This window comes from Oryctolagus cuniculus, chromosome 6 (genome assembly GCF_964237555.1).
Source record: "Oryctolagus cuniculus chromosome 6, mOryCun1.1, whole genome shotgun sequence".
Classification (NCBI taxonomy): domain Eukaryota; kingdom Metazoa; phylum Chordata; class Mammalia; order Lagomorpha; family Leporidae; genus Oryctolagus; species Oryctolagus cuniculus.
The window spans coordinates 77,316,244-77,335,367 of NC_091437.1; the positions used below are offsets into that span (position 1 = coordinate 77,316,244).

The 19,124-nt window shown below is 37.7% G+C and overlaps 1 protein-coding gene across 6 annotated transcripts in view; it reads right to left on the reverse strand.

The window, feature by feature from the left end:
* Positions 1–19,124, reverse strand: part of RB1CC1 (RB1 inducible coiled-coil 1) — a 102,621-nt gene that overhangs the window by 47,550 nt on the left and 35,947 nt on the right. For all 6 annotated transcript variants that reach the window (XR_011389989.1, XR_011389988.1, XM_051843730.2 and 3 more), the window contains exons 4-10: positions 18,149–18,275; positions 17,830–18,000; positions 13,494–13,696; positions 10,890–11,307; positions 5,978–6,148; positions 490–674; positions 77–263 (exon numbers count right to left, since the gene is read on the reverse strand). Coding sequence is in view for 4 of the 6 variants with exons in the window: in XM_051843730.2 (XP_051699690.1) it covers positions 77–263; positions 490–674; positions 5,978–6,148; positions 10,890–11,307; positions 13,494–13,696; positions 17,830–18,000; positions 18,149–18,275 (1,462 nt within the window). In the remaining 2 variants the exon portion in view is untranslated. The remainder of the gene's footprint in view (positions 1–76; positions 264–489; positions 675–5,977; positions 6,149–10,889; positions 11,308–13,493; positions 13,697–17,829; positions 18,001–18,148; positions 18,276–19,124) is intronic.

The window sequence follows — 19,124 nt, forward strand, 5'->3', positions numbered from 1 at the left end:
AGAGGAAAACATCATTATAATCTATACTGAATCACAAAGTAAATGTAGAAATTAAAATAGAATTCAACTTGCATACCTCCCTGTAGTGTTTTATGAACATTTTTCTCCTTACAACCTCAACAACAGCTAAGCAGTACATCTGAGGAACTGTACTGAGAGCTTCAACAATTTTAACTCTCTCTAACAGCTCTATTACAAGGCGGAGCAAGGCTTGTAATTTCTCTCCATCTTGATCAGCATGAAGCATTACAAAACAACACCACCTATAGAATGAAATTCATTATTTTCAAAATCCACAATTGGTAAAATAATTCCTTACTAGTAAAGTTAAGAAACTACCAAGACAAACAGGCTACATAAAAAACAGTACAATCCCGAAATTAATCATCAAATATTTCAATATACTGGAAAGAGAAAATCATCCCATCACTTGGGAGAAATAAAACATCAACTCAATATATCCAACTCAAATATAATTGAACTACTTACTTCAGTCTAACATGTAGATTATTAGCTAGTTCTTGTTTGGCAGTGGTGCACTTCTGTTTAATATCCAACAGTTTTCTATGATTTTGCAACATAATCATCAACTGATTTGCATGACTCAGGCACAAATCAGGTAATACAGATGCATCCTTCAAGTTTTCTGCTCTCATCTGATTAGCTAAAAATCCCTTTGACAAAAGATATTTTAAAAAACATTAATTTTATCTCCTGAAAAACAACATGAATGTTCACCTAAGTCCTTATGTTAAACAGAACTATTCAATTTCAAACAAGATTTCAAGATCCTGTTTTGTTTTGTTTTTTTTTTCCTAAATAATATAACAGATCCTGAAACTACGGTTACCTAACTTTGTTTCCTTTTTCCAACTAGGGTAAATGAGGACCAAGAAGATGAAAAAGCTTACCCACGAACAGACTTAATAGCTGAATTAGAACAAGAGCCTATGCATCTACTCCAACTAAACCACAGATCAGTTAGAGCATAAATAAAATATGACCACTGAAAAATAACCACCCTTGAAGCATTTACAGATAGCTAATTACCATCTGCAGTTAATTTAAGACTATATTTTCCCAAGCTACCCTCTTATCGTTACATGACAATTTTATAGTATACAGTCATATACCCATAAAGACATATATGTACATATGATGGTGGTCCACTACGATTAAAATAGAACTGAAAAACATCTATTGGCTTCTGATGCCACAGCATTCCTAACATCACAGTACAACACATCACTCACAACTTTTGGTGGATCTGGTATAAACAAACCTACAATGCAGCAAGTAATACAGAAAATACAGTACATAAAATTAGGCACTGTACATAACAGTTGATCAAGATAATAAAGGACCATGTTACTGATGTATATATTTAATATATTACAGTTTCAATGGATATTTTAGCTTGTACTCCTCCCAATCATTACAAAAAAAGGTAATTATGAAACAGCATGCTGTTATACTAGTATCACAAATCTTGCTTTTATTCACACCTTGATTGCCTCAAGAGGCCAACTGAGTGGTTTAGTCTGTTAAGATCTGGGTTTGTGTAACTGCACTCTATAATGTTCATAAGACAATGTAATTACTTAATGATGTATTTCTCAGCATGTAGCTTCATCATTAGGCAACCCCCTGACTATACCTTATTATTGGTGGGAATAATTTTATAATCCTCTATTGTTAACTCATTTACTTTTTTTTTGTTTATTCACAGTGAGAGAGAGAGAGAGAGAGACAGAGAGAAAGGTCTTCCTTCCGTTGGTTCACCCCCAAAATGGCCGCCACGGCCGGTGTGCTGCACCAATTCAAAGCTAGGAGCCAGGTGCCTCCTTCCGGTCTCCCATGTGGGTGCAGGGCCCAAGCACTTGGGCCATCCGCCACTGCCCTCCCGGGCCACTGAGAGAGAGCTGGACTGGAAGAGGAGCAACAGGGACAGAATCCAGCACCCCAACTGGGACTAGAACCTGGGGTGCCGGCACCACAGGTGGAGGAGTAGCCTAGTGAGCCAAGGCACCAGCCTACTCATTTACTTTTATAGGGGTATTCAATATCATTTGGTCCACTTGAACTAAATCATTACTAAATCTCTGTCTCTTACATGGGAGACCAGATTGGAGTTCTGGATTCCTGGCTTTGAACCGGACCAGCCTAAGATGTTACAACCAGCAAAAAAAATCTCTCTATATATATGTATTTCCCTTTACCTCTGTCACCCTGCCTTTCAAATAAAAAGAGAAATCTTTAAATATAAATAAAAAATATTTCCAGTTTTGATAATGTAATCCAGAAGTTAACTTTCATGGAATACTATAGTTTCAAACATTAACAAAAAATGTAAATGATTTAGAAGAGAAAGACATTTAAACATGATGCTCTATGATCACAAAAAAAAAATCAGTGTTGTAATTTTCATGAGAAAAGTGGGAGGGATGTTCCATGAGTTTTTTATTTTTATTTTATTTCAATGGTAGAAGAGACAGAGATCACCCATACACTGTTCACTTCCCAAATGTCTCCAATAGTGAGGCCTAGACCATACTGAAACCAGGAGCAGGCAACTCAATTCAGGTCTTCCCAGTGTGTGACAGAGTCCCAAGTACCATAAGCAATTAATGCTGTCTCCCAGGGAGCATACTGGAACTAAGGTTGATGAGAATTGGAGCAGTTGGGACCAGGCACTCCAATATGGATGTGGACATCCCAAGCAGTATCTAAACAGCTATGATAAACATTTGCTCTCTATCCATGTACCTAGATAAGCAGCTGAAGATGATACAGGTGCTTTGGCTCCTGCCCACCCATATGGGACATGAGGAGAGAGTTCCTGTCTCCTACCTTCAGCTTGACCCAGCACCAGCAGTCATTTGGGGAGTGAACCAGCAGATGGAAAACCAATCTCTCTCTCTCTAAGGAAAAAGTGAAAGGAAATGGGAAGATCAAAGGGAATGGAGGGAAGTAAAACAAACTGAGAGGTAAGGCAGGAAGCTAGCAAAGCAAAGAATAAATACTTAACAGTCCTGATTTCCAGATGAAGCAGGAGAGGGGGAAGCACACGGGGATCATAGCCAGTCAGTCAAGGGAAAGGACAATGGAACATACATCACATTTGGATCTTTAAAAGCTACATTATGGCTGGCGCTGTGGCTCACTAGGTAATCCTCTGCCTGTGGTGCCGGTACCCCGGGTTCTAGTGCCGGTTGGGGTTCCGGTTCTGTCCCAGCTGCTCCTCTTCCAGTCCAGCTCTCTGCTGTGGCCCGGGAAGGCAGTGGAGGATGGCCCAAGTGCTTGGGCCCTGCACCCCATGGGAGACCAGGAGGAAGCACCTGGCTCCTGGCTTCGGACTGGCACAGCGCACCAGCCGTAGCGGCCATTTCAGGGGTGAACCAATGGAAGGAAGACCTTTCTCTCTGTCTCTCTCTCTCACTAACTCTGTCTGTCAAAAAATAAAAATTAAAAAAAAAAGCTACATTATAAAAAGCAGCATAAATGACAAGTAGACTGATCATGGCAAAAACCAGAACTACCAACTTCAATTAATCTAAATCTCTAAAACTGGATTAAAATGATTTAAGATAATTAACTGTTCCTAGCACATCCCCAAAACACACTCTCTCTGGGAGAAAATTATCTTTGGCCTCATAATAGTTCTTTAGTTTCTCCTACCAAACACAGTCACATGAAAAAGGAAAGACTACATGAGTTAAAGCTGGTAACAAACAGCAGAAAATATAAACAGACCCATAGGTAAGGATAATGAAGTTAACAGACAAGAGACTTTTAAATTAGTAAGAGCATTATTTGTTCAAAGAGAGGATCAATAAGGATCAATAGTTTGGTCAAAAATCTGAAATTGTATAAACAAATGATGCACAATGGAATTGTAGAGCTGAACAAATCAACACACAGTAAATTACAACTAGTCAATGGTGAAAAATGAATCAGAATGATGAGACAAGGGGCTGGCACTGTGGCACAGCAGGTTAATGCCCTGGCCTGAAGCGCCGGCATCCCATGTGCTTGCTGGTTCTAGTCCCAGCTGCTCTTCTTCCAGATCCAGCTCTCTGCTATGGCCTGGGAAAGCAGTGGAGGATGGCCCAAGTCCTTGGACCTCTGCACCCAACGTGCGAAACCTCGAGGAAGATCCTGGCTCCTGGCTCCCTCTAGCCATTGCGCCCATCTGGGGAGTGAACCAACGGATGTAAGATCTCTCTACCTCTCTCTGTAACTCTTTCAAATAAAGGAAGGAAGGAAGGAAGGAAGGAAGGGAGGGAGGGAGGGGGAGGAGGGGGAGGAGGGGAGGAGGGGAGGAGGGGAGGGAGGGGGAGGAGGGGAGGGAGGGGGAGGAAGGAAGGACTAAGCCAAACACCTGCTCCAAAACAACTATTAAAAAAAAAAAAAAATGATGAGACAAGTGGCCAGTGTTGTGGCGTAGCAGGTGAAGCCACTGCCTGCAATGCTGGCATCCCATACAGGTGCTACTTTGAAACCCAGCTGCTCCACTTCCAATCCAGCTTCCTGCTAATGTGACTGGGAAAGCAGCAGAAGATGGCTGAAGTTCTTGAGCCCCTGCACCCACGTGGGATACCCAGAAGCTGCTGGCTAATGGCTTCATAACCAACAAGCTCTAGCGGGTGTGGACACTGAGGAGTGAACCAGCAGATGGAAGATCTCTTTCTCTCTCTCTGAACTCTGCCTTTCAAATAAATAAATCTTAAAAAAAAAAAAAAAAAGGCAGAATGGTGAGACAAGTCAAATAACTTCATTAAGGCACAGACAGACAAAAGAATGGAAAATACAGTAAATGTGTAAACTGAAAGGATGTGTTGAAAAATATAACACTAGAATCACTGAAAAGGAAAAGCAAGTGAGGCAACAGAAAAATCTGAAAATAAACTAAGGGTTTCCAGAAAATCAAAGTGATTTTACAGAAATTTTTCAAACAACTGAATTTGTCACTGAAATAACACTGAACAACTTCTAACATATCAGCTGTGACTACATCAAAGATGGATGTTTGATGAAAAAGTATATGTATTTAGAGGTAAAATATTAGCAGAAAGTTAACCAAGAACATGTGTCAGAATCTGCTTATGAAATTCAACTGTTTACCTATGGGTTATTTTGCCATAATGCCTAGAAGATGTCACAAATTAAAGACACTAGCTTAAAGGGAAATGTGCAAGCACAGAACTCTTTGTTATTCCATCACATTCTTTTGATTATAAATCTATTTTGACAGTAGAGCCCTTGGAAGAATAAAAATTAAACATAAGAAGTAACAACTAGTAAATCCTTTAAGATTTCATATTTTCCTTGTGTCTTCTGATTTCACTTGTCATTTTTATCTTTTTTGAGAGAGCAAAAGCACTCCAACATTTAATACCATAACTGCTTTTATCATACTCTAAAGAAGAGTAGAAGGGCAAGCATTTGACTTCATAGTTAAGATACCAAATGGGATACCGACATCCCATACTGGAGTGCCTGCCACAGACACAGCTCCCTCTTTATGTACAATGAAGACTCAAGAACCTGGGTTCCTGTTTTTGCAACTCACCTGGGAAATAAGGATTGGACTCTAGACTCTACTGGGCTTCATCCTAGCCCAGTAAATGGAAGACTTCTCTCTGTTTTCTCTCTCTTTTTCTCTTGATCACACCTCACCCCCAACCCTTGTCTTTCAAGTAAGGTGAAAATATATTTTTAAGCTGTTCTTTCCCCTGCAGTTAGTAGCAAGTAGTAGTTTCATAACGTATCTTTCAGGTTTCATTTATACAATGCTTGAGTTCACTTTAACCACTCCAACCACTAAGAACATGCCTTTATTACACAGAGACAACACAGTAACAAAGTGTCAACATTCAAGAATGAAGAAAAAACATGGAACATACCAAATTGCCATAGCACATAAAATACTTGTAATTACAAATTTATTTTCTTGAGAGAAATCTGAAAGAAGTACCTGAGCAAGTTCTTTCTGTTCATTCACCAGCCGGCCACAGCTAGCGATCATCTGGTCCAGGGCATACAGTCGATCTTCAAGCCCTTTAATAGCTTTCATATTCTGATTATCAAGTTTGGCAATTGTTTGATGGCATTCTGCTATAAATGGTCGAATAATTCTTGGATCAAGCTAAATGACAAGGAGACACATATGAGTACAATTTTGTTGAAATAGCTTAAAAATATTTTATTTTGACACACAGTTTCAGAGAAATAAAAGTGATAAAAGACATAGAAAAGCAAAAGCATGGAAAATCTAAGTCACATTTTTACAACATTTAACAACAAGATAAATGAACCTAAAACATCACTATGGAATACAATAAATAATTTAGAATATACTTCCATGAATCACACATTTCCACCAATGCCATAATATGTAACTGATCCTCAACTTGCCTCAGAAAATGTTACTTTCAAATTCTTCTTATGAAATACAGCAGACATACTGACTAAAACTCATTCTCCAATCAATCCAATTTCTAAAGCTTAGCAACTTGTTCATTTAAACTAAGCCTGGTTCTTCCTGGAACCAAATATAAAATGTTTGTATTCTTGTTCTCTCTCTCAGGGAATTTCTATAATCAGTCACACTTTCTAATTCTTCAGTTTTACAGATTTGCTGGAATTCATAGAATCTAAAGAAATTTTTCAGTACTTCTTCTTTTCTCTTAAAAAAAAAAAAAAAACACTAGCTGACTTGGTCTACATTTCCCATTAAAACCATTTGGCAAAAATTACCAACATCCTTACTTCGCTTGAGGATTTAGCACAGCAGATCAACTTTTACAAACCCATACAGGCTTTAGAACATTAACTTTGCTGGTTCTTTACAGCACTACTCTTGGGATGCTTTTCCAGTGACTAAAATGATCCAGGGACCGAAGCCATGGTGTAATAGGCTGTCTCTGCCTGCAGCACCTGCATCCCACATGGGCACCGGTTGGTGTCCCAACTGCTCCGTTTCCAACTCAGCTTTCTGCTTATGGCCTGGGAAAGCAGTGCAAGATGGCCCAAGTGCTTGGGCCCCTGAACCCAAGTGGGAGACCCGGAAGAAGCTCATGGCTTCAGAGAGGTGCAGCTCCGGCCATTGCAGCCATTTGGGGAGTGAAGCAGAGGATGGAAAACCTGTCTCTCCCTCTGCCTCTCAAATAAATAAATATTTTATACATGTAAATGATCCAGAATGACTTTGCTCTTTGCCCACTTTTACTCTACTGTACATGATTTCTACACTAGCATATCAATCTCTGATCTATCTCACAAATTCTCAGGCTATAACTTCATGCTAATAGCCATATGTCGATATCAATCACCCTCAGGTTATGGATATAAAATATAGATTAAAACATAACTAATTACACTGTTACACTTGGTGCCACCTCCAAGATCTCATTGCATACATTAAAATATTCCAAAATCTGAAAAAAATCCAAATTCTGAAACACTTCTTGTCCCAAGGACTTCAAGTAAGGAATACCTGAACTATACTAGATTGTTTATCTCTGCCCCCGTTTAAAGGTTTCAGTCAAATACTACCTACTTCATGATAGCTTCTCTAATCTCCATAGTCAAAAGCATTGCAACAATTTATTTTATGTATAGTGACTTTTAAACAGAGAATAAAAAAAAAAAAACAGTGAAAACTTAACTATTCTACATCAAGAATCAAGTGGAGAGGCCAGGTATGGTGGCTCAGCAGGTTAAGCTGCTGCTTGGTGATGCCAACATCCTATATCAGAGTGCATTTGGAATTCTGGCTGCTGCACTTCCAATCCAGCTCCATGTTAATGCACCTGAGAAAGCAATGGAAGGTGGTCCAAGCACATGGGCCCCTGCCACCCAGGTGGGAAACCTGTATGGAGTTCCAGGTTTTGGCCAGGACCAGTCCAAGCCATCCCAGGCATTTGAGGAGTGAACCATTGAAATCAAGAGATCTCTCTCTCCCCCACTCAAATAAATTAACGTATTAAAAAAAAAAGGTGAGTATTATTTTTTTTTAAGATCAATGAAATGGAGTTAAGAAGTAGCACTGCTAAAACCACCTAAAAAAGTTAAAACAGCCATTATTTAAGTATAAACAGAACACTCATTTTGCACAATATTATCTTAACTGTAACTTGTATGAATTGAGTCTAATATGCAAGTATTTTCATTCTGTAGTACTATACAACCAAAAGCATGGTTATAAATTATTAGAAAAATAAAAGGATAAAAGAGATTACTATAATTGGTTAAAATTTTCAAAAAAGTCAAAACTACAATTCTATATAAACAATGATTTAAAGAAGATAAACCAATGGCCTTGATTATGTTTTTGTGTTTCAAATTATTGAAAGTACGATACAACTGCACTGATAAAACACAGAAGAGGATTTTATGACTCACTGAACACAATTTATGTAACATGACTTTCTAAAAGCACTGGACTGAATATTTATTACATTTCAATTAAAACTCAAAATTTTTTCAAAGGTTTTTTAAATTTGTAGATGACATTTAAAAAACATAATCATATTAACACCAAATTTTCAACAACTGACACATGGTGCTACACTAGGGTTCTTTCTTTGAAATCTATTAATTGATTAGAGAAGCAAATCATCTGGGATGTGTAGAAAGCTCACATGCTTTTCTGGTGTAAGTTGTTGGTCATTATAAAACCAAAAACATTAGACAATTTACATTTCCTAATTCTTTCTGTATCTGTTTCTTTGATGAGATCCCACAGATAAGCATTTCATTCAATTCAAACATGTTTGCCAGGGCAGTGATGTATGTAATACATAGTGCAAAGATTATTGCTAAAAGTGAATTAAATATTTCTGTTGAAACTATTGACATTTTAGTAGCCTAAAAATTCCATTTATGATAATGGAGAATTATGCATATGATTGTGATCAGAACTGTGATTTTTGTTTTTTAATAATAAAAACTGTCCTGGGGGGCTGGCATTGTAGTACAATGGGTTAAGCCACCATCTATGATGCCAGCATCCCATATGGGTGTTGGTTCAAGTCTCAGGTGCTCCTTTTTCTATACAGCTCCCTCTAGAGTGCCTGGGAAAACAGCAAAAGATGACTCAAGTCTCTGAGCCCCTGTAACTTACATGGGAGACCTGGATGCAGTTTCAAGCTCCTGGCTATGGCCTGGCCCAACCCCAGCTGTTGTGGCCATTTTGGGAAGTGAAACAGCAGATGGAATGTGGGTGATCCTGTACCAAGCTGGGAGTATGCCTGCCAAGCCCATAGCCTGGATGGCAGGCAGCAGGAGCCCCAGGCACATTTCCCTGGCCCCCACCTTCTGTTGACAAGATCAGCTAAACAGCTCCCAGGTGTGGCCCAGGCCCATTAGGACCACCTGGAAAGCTACATGACTTTCAAGCTGATTGGAGAAGCATAGAGGCACCAGTATCAGTTCTATCCTATAGAATTAGTGTTGCCCTAAATTAGCTAAGCCTCCTCTGCCTGACCTTTAAAAGATGTGCTTGCTCCTTAATAAAGTGGACATATTCACTGAAAATTGTCTCTGGTGCTTCTTGTCAAAGAATGCCATTGCCCCACCCATCCCACAATATGTGGGACCTTTCGGGGAGAGGCCAAAATGGAAGGCCATCTTTCCCTCCCTCCCTCCCTCTCCCTCTCTCCCCCTCTTCTCTCTTCTGTCCCTCTCTCTGTAACTCTGCCTTTGAAATAAAAATAAAAGCCTTTTTTTATTTAAGATTGACTGAGTATGGGATGTATATATAATTATCAAATATTTGTCCCAGAGAAGTACCTACTTGATATCTGACATCAGTAGTGCTATCTGCCAATAAAGCAATAAGCTATGCTTAAGTGATGATCTGTAAAAGCAAATTGTATTTAAAAAAAAAAAAACCTTTTTACAGACTGATTCCAGTTATGACAATATTTGTAACAAGTGTTTCCAACCTAACTTGAGGATTTAAAAGTGTGGCCCAAGGATCCTTGAGAAACTTCCCCCTACAAAACCCAACCAAAACAAAAAATGTGCCAAAGGATTTAGTAATGACAGGGTTATAGACTGAATAGGACCTGAGATTAGCCATGAGTTTGTATGCTTAAATGCAGAACATAGAAGAGTCATAGGTTTTGTTTATTTAATGTAACCAGAAGAAACAATACTATGGCTTAATAATAAAAAATTTAAAAAATTTTATACCTACGGAAAATGGAAATTAGCATATTACTGAGTACTTGGATGTTGTTATTTTCATAAGGTATAGCAATGTCTCTAATGTTTGTGATATATTTCATGGTTACTGAGAGGAAAAAATACAAACTTTGATTTGTAATACATGATTGTTAATAAAATTAGTTAATATGACTTAGAATATTGCCTGTACAACACTTATCAGTTGCAAATACCCATTATATAAAAAAAAAAATCTGCTCTACAATAGCTAAATCACATGTTGAGAAATTTTGTTTATGTATATTGCCTTATATTTTACTTAACACTTAACATTGTATGATTTGGTTATATCAAATAATAAATGCACTTTGCAATGGTGTTTTTGTTAGATTAATATTCTTCTCCTGACAGCTGTCCTATGTTTTTACTTGTTCTGGTGGTTGCTATTCATTGAACTAACCACTTAACACCTGTATAGTATATCATTCTACTTTCACTAGAAATTTTACTTATATATTTTCCAATAATCTTCACAAATTTAGTCAGCTTTAAATATACTTATGAGTTACATAATCTGTTTTGACCTAGGTTAAAAAGTTCAACTTCAAGGCACTTTATTTCTGCTGTAACATAATACCTCTCATCATATAAAATCTTTAGCAAACATAGATAATATAACTTAAAATAAACAGAGGAAACAAATTTCCATTACTCACCCTACTCATAGAATCAAAGCACTTCCTGACCAAAGACTCCACATCATTAGGTCTATCTTGAACATTTATCCAGTCTAATAATGAAACATTAAAAAAAGGCAGATCACTGTCTTTAGCATCTATTGATGCTTCATCATGCTGGATGGGACTTTGACATGATTCTTTAATTTCTTTGCCACTTTCAGCATCTGTGGTATCTGAAGATACATGCTCCACTGACTTGTGAAGTGAGGTTAACGAGGATTTGTTAGGCATATCAGGAGAGAGCACCAGTTCAGTGGATCTTTTCATCTCCGCCTTTTCTGAGCCATCATGTTCAGGTAAAGAATCCAGTCTTTCTAAACATTCTCTGTAACTATGTCTGGTTAGGCACTCCAACAGTGGAATCTTGGCCATTACTGAAACAGCAGTTCCTAAACTTAAAATACAAAAGATCTGTCAGTAAAATATGAAATTCCTCTTTTAAGGAATTATCATATTTGAATTAATCATGTTCTGTTATCACACATGTAAATATTACCACCTCTATATTGTATCAGGAGCTTGCTGTTTAGTCAAAGAAGTTTACATTAGAAGAGACAGTGTATCATTAACACACTAAAATACTCTAAAGTAAACCTGGCTAGATCATACTAAACAAATGGACCCTGGGTTTCATGAAACCTTAAGTATAACAAACTCAAATTTACAAAAAAAAGATTTACCATAGTAGTACTTTATACTACAATCTGTAAGGAAGCAAAACATATCTGATATATATAAAGTACAAGATGAAATTAATAATCCCAGTAAAGATTAGGCTAGAACCCTGAAAATTTACAGATGATTTGGTTTTTTATAAAATCTTAAGATTTCACTTTTATAAAATCATATACAAAATAATGCAGGTTCCTACATTAAGTTAAAATAGCTTATTGAACTCTTCAGAAAAAGTTACTTGAAAAGTCATTTCATAAATTTCAAAAGGGTCTCTCTTTCCCAAGATTTCATGGTCAGTTTAAGGCCAAAATCTATCTAAAATATCCACAATAGAAAAGAAAGCTCAAAGAGATTACCTGCAATGGAGGAATGGAAAGGAAGAGGGAAGGAAAAAAAAGGAGGGAGGAAAGAAAGCAAAGAAAGAAAGGGGAGGAAGCAAGGAAAAGAGAGGAGAATGGACAGATACAAGAACAAGAAGGCGAGCAGTCAAAAAAATAATATGCAACCTACTTCTAATTCTGGTCAAAGTAAAACACAAACAAAAACCCCCACAGAATCCAAAACAAAAAACACAATACAAAATACTCGAGGTATGTGGGTGGACACATACACACAATAAATGGCAATATTCATGTTGAATTATTGCTTTTTTTTTATATTAACAGCTCTTTATTAAGAAGAACCAATGGCAATTAGATGTGTTTCATTGCAAAGTAAAAAGTCAACTAAATGAGACTCTAAAACACACTGGAATTTTTTCTGTCTTCCCAAACATGCATCAGGATGACAATATCTCAAAGGGAATATAAAATCTTCCTTGATTATGCAATACTTGTTTGATAATTTTTTCATATCCATCAGAATATATTTGGGGGCCGGCGCTGTGGCGCAGCAGGATAACGCTCTTGCCTGAGGCGCTGGCATCCCACATGGGCGCCGGTTCTATTCCCGGCTGCTCCTCTTCCGATCCAGCTCCCTGCTATGGCCTGCGATAGCAGTAGAAGATGGCCCAAGTCCTTGGGCCCCTGCACCCACGTGGGAGACCCGGAAGAAGCTCCTGGCTTCAGATCGGCACAGCTCCAGCTGTTGTGGCCATGTGGGGAGAGAACCAGCAGATGGAACACCTCTCTCTCTCTGCCTCTCCTCTCTGTGTAATTTTCTTTCAAATAAAATAAATAAATCGTAAAAAAAAAAGAATATATTGGGCGGCGCTGCGGCTCAATAGGATAATCCTCCACCTGTGGCGCCAGCACACCGGGTTCTAGTCCCTGTTAGGGGGTCGGATTCTGTCCCAGCTGCTCCTCTTCCAGGCCAGCTCTCTGCTGTGGCCAGGGAGTGCAGTGGAGGATGGCCCAAGTGCTTGGGCCCTGCACCCATGGGAGACCAGGAGAAGCACCTGGCTCCTGGCTTTGGATCAGCATGGTGCGCCGGCCACAGCGGCCATTGGAGGGTGAACCAACAGCAAAGGAAGACCTTTCTCTCTGTCTCTCTCTCTCTCACTGTCCACTCTCCCTGACCAAAATAGTAATAATAATAATATATTTGATGTTTTACATCCTGAACTTTTTTTTTTAAAACTGGGCAAGAGACAGGTAAAAGTTCTTGATTTTGTGAATAATTCCCAAAGACTTCTGAGCCTTTTTCATAAATAAACAGCTCAAGAAAAAGAAATGTGGGAGGCTCATAAAGTACATGGTAAATAAGACCACAGCTTTTAACTATAACCTTGAAAGTACGTAAACAACAAACCATAGAGCAGTATGACAAAAGGCTCAAAAAAGATGGTCAGTTACAATAAATATATGGACTCTATAAGAAAGAAACTTACAGAGTGAATAAAACTACTGATAAATTTCTAAGGCATTTCAAAAAAAATCTTATTATTCACTTTAATGGTAAACATACTGAGTAAGTTTTAACTTGATGTCTTCTATGGATTTCAGATAATTTGAATAAATACTTTCAAACTTGGAAAGTAGCTTTTGGTACGAATTTGTACAGTCTTCCAGATTGGCCATGATTGCAGCCCAGCCTTGGTGTTGAAGGTGTTCATCATGGACAAGCCCTTCACAAAAAGAACAAAGTTTCTTGGCAACTTCATACATTTCCTATATTGAAAAAAACAAAAACAAAAAACAGCACAGTAAAAGACAGCTTGGTTTGTGTGAACATGACTGTATGTACAAACACATTCTAAGCATATTCTAAAGACAGTGGTTTTATAAAGGATGATTTACCTTATTGTCCATGCCTAGATGTGACACAAGATAATGAAAACCGAGGCAGGTACCTTAATAGATGATCAAAAGGATTCCTAATATACTATGTCCAGAAAATAGAGAACAGAAGATTCTAATATTTTGACTAATGACAAACATGCAACATCCAATTATTACTATCCTATAGCTATCCCCAAGGCTGACATAATTTTGAAATCTGAGGAAGTATGTTCTTTCCTCCAGCTTATATGTTTTAAAGATTTATTTTTATTTACTTGAAAGGCAGAGTTACAAAGAGAGAGGGAGAAAGACAGAGATCAAACTTTCATTCACTCCCCAAATGGCCACAACAGCAGGGGCTGTGCCAAGCCAAAGCCAGGAGCTTCTTCCAAGTCTCCTATGTGAGTGTGGATGCCCAAGCATTTGTGGCATCTTCTGCTTTCCCAGGTGCATTAGCAAGGAGAGGGATAGGACATGGAGCAGCCACTTCTCAAATCTACGACCGTGTGAGATGCTGGCATTGAGGGCTTAACTCGTTATGCCCCACAGCAGCCCCTTACCCTTGTTTTGTGTAACTCTCATGCATACTCCTAGACACTGTTTCATATGAACTATTTTAAATCCGAAACACAAGGAAACTTAAAATTCCCCACAATAAAATCATATCATCATGAATTCAGTAAGTCCATTGTATTTCTGGATGGGCATTAGCCCTATTAGTTAAGCTTTTGAGGCTCTTAACATCCCACAAAGGCAGTGCTGGGGTTTGAATCTGGGCTCCACTTCAGATTCAGGCTTCCTGTGAATACTCACTCTGAGAAACAACAGGTTCAAGAAGAGTACTTTTTTCACCCACATGGGACAACTGGATTAAGTTCCTGACTCCTGGGGCTGGCACTATGGTGCAGTGGGTTAATCCTCTGCCTGGCCTGAAACACCGACATCCCATATGGGCACCGGTTCTAGTCCTGGCTGCTCCTCTTCCAATCCAGCTCTCTGCTGTGGCCTGGGAGAGCAGTGGAGAATGGCCCAAGTCTTTGGGCCCCTGCACCCAATGGGAAACTGGCTTCAGATTGGTGCAGCTCCAGCCGTTGCAGCCATTTGGCGAGTGAACCAACGGAGAAGACCTGTCTCTCCCTCTCATTGCTTGTAACTCTACCTCTCAAATAAATAAAATAAATCTTTAATAAATAAATAAATAAATAAATAAATGTTCCTGACTCCTGGCTTCAGCATATCTCAGCCCTAGCTGTTATGGACATTTGGGGACTAAACCAAGCCAATGGGAAATCTGTCTTATTTTCTTTTCCTCTTTCTCCCTTTCAAATTACAAAAATAAAACAAAATCAGATGTTTTTTCATTTGTTCATATCTTATTATATATTCTTAAAATAATTTATGTGCATTTCTTTATAAAGCAAAATTGTTAAATGTATTTTTCTATTTCAGAAATTCTGCTGCTAGAGTTTGTCATTTTGTCCATTTCTGCTCCAAAACATTGGCCAGAACAGAGAAATTATTAATTTTTATATATTTATGACATACTCAGTCATCTCACCAAATTCTAACAGGTTTTAATTAAAATCTCTTGAATTTTCCAAATACCCCAAGACATCATCACCAAAGATGTTTTTCACTTATCATTTGAACTATTAATTCATTTTTAAATTTTAGTATATTTCCCCAAACCTGTAAAAGAATACAGGCATACCTCATTTTACTGTGTTTTGCACCCCTGTAATTTGCAGATGCTATATTATTTACAAATCTAAGATTTATGGCAACGCTGCACAGAACAAGTCTATCACATTTTAGTAGTTCTCACATTTCAATTACTTTGCTACTGTATCTGCTATGATGATCTGTGATCAGTGTGGTCTTTGAGGTTACTTTTGCAGCTGTTATGGGGTACCATAAGCCATGCTCACATTAATCAGAAAACTTTGATAAATATTCTGACTGCTCAGTTGACCAGCCATTTTCTCATCTTCCTCTCCCCTCTGGGCTTCCTCATTCACTGAGCACAATACTGAATTTAAGCCAATTAATAATCTTATAATGGTCTCTAAGTATTCAAGTGAATACCCATTACACATCACAATCTAGAAATCATCAAGCTTTTTGAGGAAGGCATGTCAAAAGCTGAAATAAACTGAAAGGCAGGCCTCCTGTGCCAAACAGCAAAGTTGTGAAGCAAAGTGAAAGTTTTTGAAGGGAATTAAAAATACTACTCCAGGGAACACACAAATGATGGCAGAAACAGTGGTAATGCTGATACACACAGTTTCAGTGGTCTGGATAAAGGACAAACCAATCACAATATCACTTTATGTCAAAGTCTAATTCAAAGCAAGGCCCTAACGCTCCTCAATTCTATAAAGGCTGGGAGAGGGTAAGGAAGCTGCAGAAGTTTCAAGCTAGCAGAGGTTGATTCATAAGGTTCAAGGAATCTGTCTCCATAACACAGAAGTGTTAGGAGAAGCAGCAAATGCTTTTGTAGTATCTGTAGCAAGCTATACACATGATCTAAGAAAAATGATGGTATTAAAGAACTACTTTCAATGCAGTTGAAACACCCTGAAATCAGAAGGTGCTGTCTACTATGTTCATATCTAGGAAGAAGTCAATACCTTACTTAAACTTCAAAGGACAGTCTGATTCTCTTGTTAGAGACTGATGCAGTTGGTGACTAAGTTGAGACCAATGCTCTTTACCATTCCAAAATTCTAGGGTCCCTAAGAATTATATTAAATCTATTCCACCTGTGCTCTTTAACAAGAACAACAAAGCATGAATGACAGCATGTATGCTCACAAAGTGACTTAATAAGTTTTTTTTCCCAGAAACCTTTCATTTAAGGTATACAAACTTCATGCATTTCACAAAAACAAATTTAGGAACACAGTAATTCTTCCCACCCTAACCTCTCTCCTTTTTAAGTACTTAAAGTTCATGGTGGAGATCTGCTCAGAAAACAAAGACTACTTTGAAAATGTAACAATACATCTGGTCATGCAAGAGCTCTGATGGAAATGTATAAGAAGATTCATGTTATTTTCATGCCTGCTAACACAATATCCATTCTGCATCTCATGGATCAAGAACTCAAATTGGCTTTCAAGTCTTACTATTGAAGAAATATATCTAATAAAGCTATAGCTGCCATAGTTATTAGTAATTCTTCTGACGGGTCTAGGCAAAGCAAATTGATGGCCTTCTGGAAGTGATTTACCATTCTAGATGTCATTAAGAAAATTCATGATTCATAGGAAGAGGTCAAATAACACCATCAATACAAGTGTGGAAGAAGTTCATTCTAATCCTCATGAATGACTTTGAGGGTTTCACATAAATGGTATGTTTATTTTTAGAAAAGGTAACCATTATTTCATTAGTGCTGAGACAAACTTTTTCATGTCTGAAAGCAAAATGTATGGAAAGCTAAGAAGCAACAATATTATAGCTAAAGAGCAAGTTAAAAAGAAAAATCAAATGACTGGTACATAATCCACAAAAATTGCAAGCAGCAATATTAGAGGTATGTTTTGGAAATAAACTTGGTTCTCTTCTCTAGGAATTAAATACGGCTAAAAGAAAAATAGTGACTTTTTAGAGCTATTCATCTGTACTTGTCTATGTGTATTTTAACACAGCTACTTTAAACTATAGAAGATTCTAAAGTAATTATCTGCATATCACCATCTAGGAGAGAAACTAACCAAATCATATTTAAGAAAGTTTTTCCCCCTCTAAAGTCCTAAATTTTCAACGTAGAATAACTAGCAATGAGTAAGCCTGAAATATAAAAAAAGATACATATATATATACACACACACACACACACATATATATATATATACAAAGATATTTTTCAAAGGGTCGCTTTTCATATGTTTCTTCGTTATTGCCATAAAACTTAAGACTATTCTATTATTGAGACTTGAATTCATGTAAGAATAATCATTTAGACTTGAATTCACATAAGAGTAATCAGCTAGTTAAAACAACCGTTTATGTCTTACCACTGCAAGCTGTGTCCTTGAAGCAACAGTATGAAAAACTGCAGGCATCATAAGAGACTCTTCAACTTTTAACTCCATGTCATTTTCTGTTGAAAAGGTAGCTTTAGGAATAGCAGGTGCACGATCACATAAGATCATTTCTTTGTTAAAAAGAAAAATTGGATTTGTGTCCTGTATTTTAAAAAGGCAGAAATGAAATAAAATGTTACAAGTACTGAATATTCACATTGCACACAATATATGAAATAAACCTTATTTGAACAATGATTTCTAGCTCAAGTTGGAACACTGTTCCGTGAAAGCACCCTTGAATACCAACCGTTCCAGCACTGTAGGTGCATACTCTTCGATCTGCAGCCATGCATTCTCCTCCATTGACCACCAGCACCTGGTGTTGAATAGCAATCTTGTATTTGCTTTGAATGGCATGCTTCAGGTCTGCCACACTTCCCCCATAAGAAGAAAAATGAAAAGTATCAGTTACATTTTCCCAGTGACTTTACTATAAAACTAATACTATGCAAAGATTCCTAATGAGCTAATGAATTTCACTCTAAAACTTTCTCCAAAAAGTAGTTATACAAAATATAAGCTTCCTTTTCTTAAGATGGATTTTCCACAATTAACTGACTGTGAAATTAGTAAGTTAATCACTTAGTAAATTATTCACACATTTTGTCACATCTAAAAGTCATATTAAGAACTACAAGCACTGGTCACATTTGTTTTTGTGTTCTCTAAAGCAGAAAGTGTAAAGAAAAGAAAAGAATACTCAGAGGGGCATCAAGTCTGTTCTGTTAGATCTCTGGAATACAAGATTTGTTACTAAAAGTTTCATATCACAGTACAGAAACTACATTAAATCTAAACCATGAAAAAATTCCTTCCTGTTCCAATCTTTCAAAAAAGTATTCCCTGGAGCCGGCATGGTGGTGTATCAGGTAAAGCTGCTGCCTGCAGTGCCAGCATCCCATATAGGCACCATTTTGAGCCCTGGCTGCACCATTTCCAATACAGCTCTCTGCTAATGGCCTGGGAAAGCAGTAGCAGATGGCCCAAGACCTTGGGCCGATGCATTTTTGTGGGAGACCCAGAAGAAGCTCCTGCCTTACGGCTTCAGATTGGCCCATCTCCAGCCATTGCGACCATTTGGGGACTGAACCAGTAGATGGAAGAAATTTTCTCTTTATTTGTCTCTGCCACTCTCTAACTTTCAAATAAATAAATAATCTTTTAAAAAATTCCTTTATATAAAACTGCACTTAATGGAAACTATTCCTTTTTAAAGAGAGAAA